Raw genomic sequence first — 7,818 nt, 5'->3', positions numbered from 1 at the left:
TAAAACTTTTTATTATAATAATATTTATTTTTTAAAACAACAAAATACTCTTTACATAATTTAGTAAAATTTATACCAAAAGATAAATATAAGCAAAATTTTTTTAATTATTTAATTTTTATTTTCATTAAAATTTTTAAAATTTAATAATTTTATTATTAAAATATTAGTAAAATTTTTTATTTTTTATTTTCATTTTTTATTTTTTATTTATGTTTATTAAAAATTTAATATATTAATAATTTAATAAATAAAACATTAATATTTTAAAATATTAATATTTAATATTTTTACCATATTAATATTAATAATGTTTAAATTATATATAAAATATTAATTTTAAAATATTAATTTTTAAATTTATAAATAATGTTTTCTTTTTTATTCTATTTTTTTTCCTTTTTCCTTTCTTCTTCTCCATGGGCCAGCCATCAGAAATGTGATCGATGTAATGAAATGTCGATCTGGCACACTATGTGACTGGATCTGGCCACTAAGCCACCAAATCGGTGCTTTCAGTGACTAGATCTAGTTGTGGAGTGCTAGATCCGACCGTGGGGATCTAGTCGGGAAGCACCAGATTCGGTGCTTCTCGCAGCCAAATCAGGTCGTGGATCCCAAATCCGGTAACTTTTCGATTGAATCTTGTCGAAAAGTACTAGATTGATGTTTTCTGACCATATTCGATCATGAAACCGCCGTCATCATCGCCGCCATCATCATCTCCAGTGATGAGTGCAAGTTAGAGAGAGAACGAGAGAGGCAAGAACGTGATAAGAGAGAGAAAGAAGAAGGAAAACTGATAAGAAAAAGAAATATATATAAGTCTAAGGTTGTAATATTTTTAAGTTATAAAGGGTATTTTAATCTTATCAGATTTTAAAGCTATTCCCCAGCCATAAAATAGCAAATCCATAGGGAAGCTTGGGTTTAGTTAAGCCTGAGTTTCACCCCATTTTAAGAAATAGCTAATACTAAATAATAGTTATTCCTTATGACATTGTTTACCAAACAGGGGTAAAGAGAATACATGGGAATAGACAGAGAATGGCTTAGCTATTCCCTGTACCAAACATGCTATAATGTTCTCACTACCCTCCATTCTAAGCATTTCAAACTTTTGAGTTAAGTTGAAAGCCTGAATTTGCTTAGTTCGTTCACTTCCAAAAACTTCATCCCTCAGATAATCTCAAATTTGATTAGGAGATCTCAAGTGCATAACCAAGCAAAAATCTCATAAGATAAAGTTGAGTGAAGGCAAGACAGAGCTTTGTACCTTTTTGCTTTGTCTTCCTCAAATTGCATAATCTGAGCTATAGGCGGATTAGCTCTCCTTTGCACTGGCTCCTCATTTGTTTCCACTGTTTCCCACAACGTGAAGGCTCTGAGATATGCCTCCATCTTCACACTCCAGAAAGAATAGTTCTCTCCGGTAAACTTTGGTGGAGTTGATGAATTGAATCTGGAAGTCATTATATTACCACCTAGGCCCTTAAGATCACTCAGTGCTCTGATACAAATTGAAGAAAACAACTTATCATTGATTTTTCTGGGAAAATTAGTTAAAGAAGTTCAGAGATTTTGAGCAGAAAAACAGAGAAAGAAATTTGTGCTCAAAATATTGGATCCAAAAAGCCGGATCCAATTTTCAAAATTGTATTTATACTGAGCAATTACAGACTTTCCTCATAAACCGGATCAAGAGGAAAACTTCACTGCAATCAAAGCATAGCTTCAACAAAAAACAAGAAGAAGGATCCATGACCGTTAGCCTTGAAAACAGAAATGAAAAACCAGACTAAAACGACATCAAAATGATATCTATTGGACTCAACTTAACCAAAAACGACAACTTAACACTGCGTATAACAACTGAAAAATAAGAAACAAACTAAACGACACTACGAACCATCGTATTGCTCTCAGCTTTTTCTTAAGTCTCGAACGGCAACGTTTTGTTCTTTGAAAAACTTCTTCAACCTCCAGAACTGATACTCCCCGCCAATGACTTCAGGAAACTTGCTTCACAGATTAAGTATTAATGTTCAACAGAAATAATGATTAGTATATGATTTATATTTGAAATTCAAATGCAGTAGATGTCGACTAACCAACAAACAAGCAGATGTGACTGCTTACTTTCAAGTGAATAGATGATCAAGGGAGAGAGATGCTTGAAATCAATTAACATAATATAAGACATATAGAAAAGGAGTGATGCTTTGTTGAGTTACGTACCATTTTTGTCAGGCAAATAAGGAGAGAGATATACAAATCAGTGGTCACTGAACTCAACAAATGGTTCAAATAGAGACTTGGCATTGGGATGGTCCCACTTCACTGATACCCACCATTCCCATGAAGATATAACGATTTGCTTAAAAGGAGGAGGAGATGGTTGGCCATTATCAAGCAGGGACGTAAGACAGCACTACTTTCCTCAATTCTTTGTTCAAGGTTTTGTATTTCACCATTTATTCTTTCAAGATTTTCCAACCATAGATGAACTTCTTTTTTGAGTTGCTTACTCGGATGCAGCTCTAGCCTCATTCTTGATTCAGTGTCTTCCTTCAGGGAATTTAAACCCTCCAATTTTCCTTTTAGGTTAATCATGTTCTGGTGAAGGCTTCTATGATTGTCCCAGTGTTTATAAACCTTATTCAGAATAAAATCCATGGTCGTACGTCCCTATACGTAACACCAAATGATCGTTATAATGTATCCCAGTAGATTTTATCCACATAATCATAGCCACTAGTAAATGAAGTAGACTCCATTAGTCAAGTTAAGAGATCAAAGATGTGAATCAAACATATTGTTTCATAATTGTATAGGATAATAGTTTTTGAATTGGTTGGCTGAAAGTTTTGAAACTAGTTTTTTCAGGAATGGTTGGATGACCATAAGTTAACACTGGTGATCTTTGGGGCAGCGAGAGTTAAATTATGGGTTTTAACAACTTCTCCTTTGCTCATTTTTTTTTTTTCTGTGATTTGGTGTTTTACTGTGGATATTGCAAAGCTGTCATAGGTAGAAATTGATGGAGGGACCCTTCTGAGAAAGTAAGCATTCGAAGGGTCGATGGAAATGGAAGTGGGAGGCAGGGGAAGATTTGCGTAAGGGATGGGGAACTTGTGTGTGAGGGTTGGGGTTGTTGGAGTGGGTTCTTTGTGGGAGAGTTTGTTGGCTGGCGATGGTTGAATTTTTTATGAAATCGGTTGGTGGATGGGTTGCTGGTGTTCCTTCCTTTGACATTAGTAGCTGGCAGGGTTGATCATGAAATCCTTTCATTCATTGTGAGTAGAAGGAGAATCAAGGAAGTAATGTGGTGAAGTATGTCTAAAGTTCTGAAGCTGAAACTGAAAGGGAGGGAGAGAACGAGTGTTGAAGGGAGGAAAGGTAAATGGAAGTGGGAGCAGGAGACAAGGGATGGGGAACTTTTGGTTGGGTGAAGGGAGCTGCTGGCGCTTCTTCTATATTAAAGAATTTTCTATTGGAGCTGGCAGGGGTTCTCATGAATGCCCTCTTTTTTCCTTGAGGCCACAAAGGGACTTTCTCCTTAGCAGGGGATTTAAGGGATCGGGAGAGGAAGAAGGATGGTAGGGAAGAGAGGCGTTGATGGCCTGATGGGTGTTTCAACTACTGATGATGCAGGTGGAGTGGTGAATAAGGCTGTTTAGCAGTTCCAGGAGGAGCATGATGGACGTTGTTGGCTGCATAAGAGGGCGATCAATCTGCTGTGGAAGTAAGCTTAAAGAACAACAGGTTGGGAAGTCCTATAGCATAGCTTTTGGAGCTTTTGAAAGTCGTGTACCAAGGATGATTAGTAGAAGTGCCATTGTTCGTCTGAGAAATGGTTCTACGGTAATAGTCCTTGACGTTGGAAGAGAGCAAAGAAGGCACTGCTTGCAGCAGCCTGGGAAGAATGTTGTTTTCTTCTGTTCCGGCTGTTCTTGAGTGCTTTGATAAGATTTTTTGTGGATGGCAGAAAGTGCAAGCAAAGTTCTTGAATGGTGGACTTTGATTGCCGGGACCTTCTGATTTGTTTGGTTCTTGATTGGATCCTACATTTGACGTTTTCTTCTGTTTAGAAAAGGTCACAGAAAGACGTGCTTGATGAAATCTTAAAACTTCTGTTATTCTTCTGTACAGCACGTCTTAGGAAAAGGGTAGAGAGCTCTTTTGGTTTCATTAGCTCAAGTTAGGGAAGGAAACTGGAAAGAACTCTATGAAGCAATTTCCCTTTGGTAATTGTATTTTTCTTGTTACACAAGCTACATGTCTTATGCCAGTACAAGTCTTTAGCATACAGTTAAAATGTTTTGGATGGCATGGTGGCTTAGTGCTAATAAAATCACCTTTCAAAAAAAAATAATTATATAAGCATATAAACAAGGAAGAAAATCACTCAGGAACTCATTTTTTTGAAGTGTAATTGTAAGTAATTAGATATCAGAATTAAGAGCATATAATGGAATTAGGTAAGTAATTTTGTTGCATTTTATTGATATAAGAAGGAAGCAAGAAATGGGAAGTTACAGAGTTTCTTGCCTAACTCAATGATTTCAAAAAGAAAAATACCATAGGGACCAAAAATATCTTGTATTGGAAGCATGATAAAGAATATAATAGCAGCTTTGTTGCAGTACATGAAACTTAAAATTAAGATGCAGAGAATGGAACCCACCTTTGACTAGTTGTTTAGACAAGAAAGAGCAGTAGCGATGGAAGCCCTCAGAAAGTCAGAATGCAGTGAGTTCTTTGTTAATGATACCACTTGGCTACCATTGAAAGGATCAAAGTAAAGAGCAATGAAACAAGTTAGAAAAATTATGAATCCCAAGTCAGTGGATTCCATACTTGTATGCCACAATTTTGTCATTTGCAGATGGAAAAAAGATCAATGCAGGCTGAAGTGTTTCATATGCGACAATTTCTAGGTTCCTTATAGTGTTAATTATTTCATAACGCTAGGATTAAAACAAGAAGGACTTCTTTATTTTCTTCAATTACTAAGAAATACATAGAGCCATGTCTGGATGTTCCTTGGGAATTTCAGCTTGTTGGGAAACAAAATAGCAAACAATCACTCCCTTTGATATGTCTTTCCTTTCCACAGCACCGGCACCTACTCTTTGTACATTTGGCTCTAATTGAAAGTTAATTTTATGAGGAATAAAGCTGATGTTGGATACGCAATGCCATATCTCTTACAAGATCATGCATTTTCACTGTTCCATTCCCAACATCTTCTAACAAGCAATTGTCAACAAGTTTTCTTAGGATAGCCTGGCCTCTGTCTAAGTTTGCTTGCATGTCACCCATATCATCCACTAATCGCCCTCTAATCCAGTTCCTTATCAGATGCTCCTTATGGATGCCAGAATCTTCAGGATATGCTGCACAAATGAGGAAACATTCCTGAATTTTTGGATCGTTCAAACGATCATAGCTGAATCTCAATTTCTGAATCACCATGTCTTTAACATCTCCATTGACACTCTGGACATTCCTATTCAATTCATTGAATGCGTTCCTCCATATAGGAAGGCTATATTCAGCTTTCATGCTACTAGCAACTGCAATTATTGCCAGTGGCAAACCAGCACAATGCTGAGCAACAGATCTTGCAACTGGCACTAAATCTGCAATATTCATTAAATCTGGACCAACTTTTTCCAAGAACAATCTCCACGCATCTGCTTCAGGAAGTGTTTCCATTTTATTTCTTGACAATCCATGCGTCGACATACATCCAATGATCGGGTTGTTAGCACTAATTTACTCCCATTACTTGCAGATGGCTCAGGAATTCCAACTTCCTCGAGAGAAAAATGCTCCCGTACATCATCTAAGATTAACACATACCTGCCCTTTTGACCCAATATTTCAGATAGTATCCCAGCTCTTATTGTTTCATCTTCATCTTCAGAAATAACAGCACCCATTGCCCGTGCAATCTTATTCTGTAGTACAACAACACTTCTTTCTCCTGACACAGTAACCCATACTACAATATTAAAGTTGTCTGCATCGTTTAGGAGTTCATTGTTGACAAGCTTCATGACACTTGTTTTCCCCACTCCTGGCATTCCATGAACTCCAATCTTTACAACCTCATTATTCATCAGGTATCCCAAAATTTCATCCTTCTTAAGTTTTATTGTTTCACCAACTAAACTTGGCGTTGGAAACACCTGTCCAGTCCATGAAGGATCATCAACAACTAAGCCATCAGAAAATCTGCCCTTTTCAAGAAGTTCTTCAACTTCTTCTATCTTCTTACGAACATTCTTTCCAAGGAATCCGCATGAGAGAAAGCTGCCAGCTTCAACTTCAGATTCTAGGTTCTGTATTTCGACATTTATCCTTTCAGCATTTTCCACCCACAGCTCAACTTCTTTCTTGACTTTCTTTCTCGGATGCAGCTCTGCTTTAATTCTTGATGTCGTGTCTTCCTTCTGACCATTTAGCGCATCCCTTTTTCACTTCATATGTTTTAAATTCTGATCAAAGCCTCCAGGGAAATCCCAGGGCTTTCCAATTATACTCCATATAGTATATGCAACTTCAAAAATTTTTCCCACTTGTTCAGTTAAGTCCCTGCATAACACCCAATACACGGCATTAGAATGCTTTGTCATGACAATGTAAACTTTAAAAGAAATCATGCAGTAAACAGATAGTTTAAGAAGCCTATAATTGGTAAACAAGTTGGCTATTCCTCAGAATTTAGTACGATTTCTAATTCTGAGCTCCAGGCTTTTGTCACTTTAGCAACAAATTCTTCATTCTCTCATAAATCCAAGGCCAATGTTGCAAAAAACAGTAAAAGAAACAAAAACAAACTTTCTGACAAGTCCATAATAGTCAACATTCATAACCAAAATTTCCACATGCATGAAACTTTTTAATGCTTTACTCATTTTAACACAATTTGGATAGAGATATAGAGGTATGTCTGGACTCCTGAGAAAATATCTGGATACCTGCAACAATTTGAAATTTACTCATCAATTTGCAGCTATAAGTATAACTAATTGTAATAACAAAACAGAATTTCAAAAGTAGAAACAGACTCTAAAGAGCTCCCTTAAGAACCCCTTTCGATAAAGTTCCAGCTACTTCAGTTCAAACTGCTTATTTTGTTGACTTTAGTTCCTCATCTAAAAAGTAAGCTCTACCAGATTAGTTGGGTTTTGCAGTTCTTAATCCTGCCTTATCTAAGTGCTTGATCTAAATATTCATGCATCTTGAGCATGAAGCATCCAAAAAATATTTCAAACAAGTTAATAACCAAAATCAACAACTATCAACGTCAAGACTCGTCAAGATCATAGTAAAGCTGAGAAAGTATTAGCAGAAAAGAGCAGAAAAATATTTCATGGCATGCATGAAATCTCTCATGATTTAAGAGTCAAAAGAAAGAGTATTAGAAATTAAAGTTACCTTCTGTAAGGCAGTGAAGAAAAAACCGAGCTAATAAAAAGAAGCAATCACCTTGCCAGCGGTAGAATTATGCTAGACAAGGTGTATAGACTGTGGAGCAAATAAAAAGGATAGAAGGAAGAAATACCAAGAACAAACAAGGGAGGTACCAGGGAAGGTTCACAACCAGGAGAAGGGAAATAACCTACATGGTCAATTTCATGGAAACTGTCTATCACGCCCCAGACCCGAGACATGACAGACGCCGCATACCTGTAAGATATAATCCCACAGACATGCAAGGCTCTAAAATATATATCTTAAATCATTACTAAAAGAGACTAATATACCTGAAGAATTTAGTGATTTATAAACTATATCTGTTGACAG

At 36.4% G+C, this 7,818-nt stretch overlaps 2 protein-coding genes across 2 annotated transcripts; both read right to left on the bottom strand.

Annotated features, from left to right (window-relative positions):
- On the bottom strand, window positions 4,977–7,685 carry LOC108662721 (disease resistance protein RFL1-like). Its single transcript, XM_018124222.1, has 3 exons — window positions 7,599–7,685; window positions 6,850–6,989; window positions 4,977–6,480 (listed from the first exon to the last, which is right to left on the bottom strand). The coding sequence occupies exons 1-3, from the start codon at window positions 7,683–7,685 to the stop codon at window positions 5,658–5,660; spliced, it is 1,050 nt and encodes a 349-aa protein (XP_017979711.1). The 3' UTR covers window positions 4,977–5,657.
- LOC18593884 (probable disease resistance protein At4g27220) lies at window positions 5,167–5,658 on the bottom strand. The gene has a single exon (XM_018124223.1). It carries the CDS (start codon window positions 5,656–5,658, stop codon window positions 5,167–5,169), a length of 492 nt encoding a protein of 163 aa, XP_017979712.1.

This window comes from Theobroma cacao, chromosome 7 (assembly GCF_000208745.1).
Source record: "Theobroma cacao cultivar B97-61/B2 chromosome 7, Criollo_cocoa_genome_V2, whole genome shotgun sequence".
Classification (NCBI taxonomy): Eukaryota; Viridiplantae; Streptophyta; class Magnoliopsida; order Malvales; family Malvaceae; genus Theobroma; species Theobroma cacao.
The sequence above is the reverse complement of the archived record's forward strand: the minus strand, read 5'-3'. Positions and strand labels throughout refer to the sequence as shown.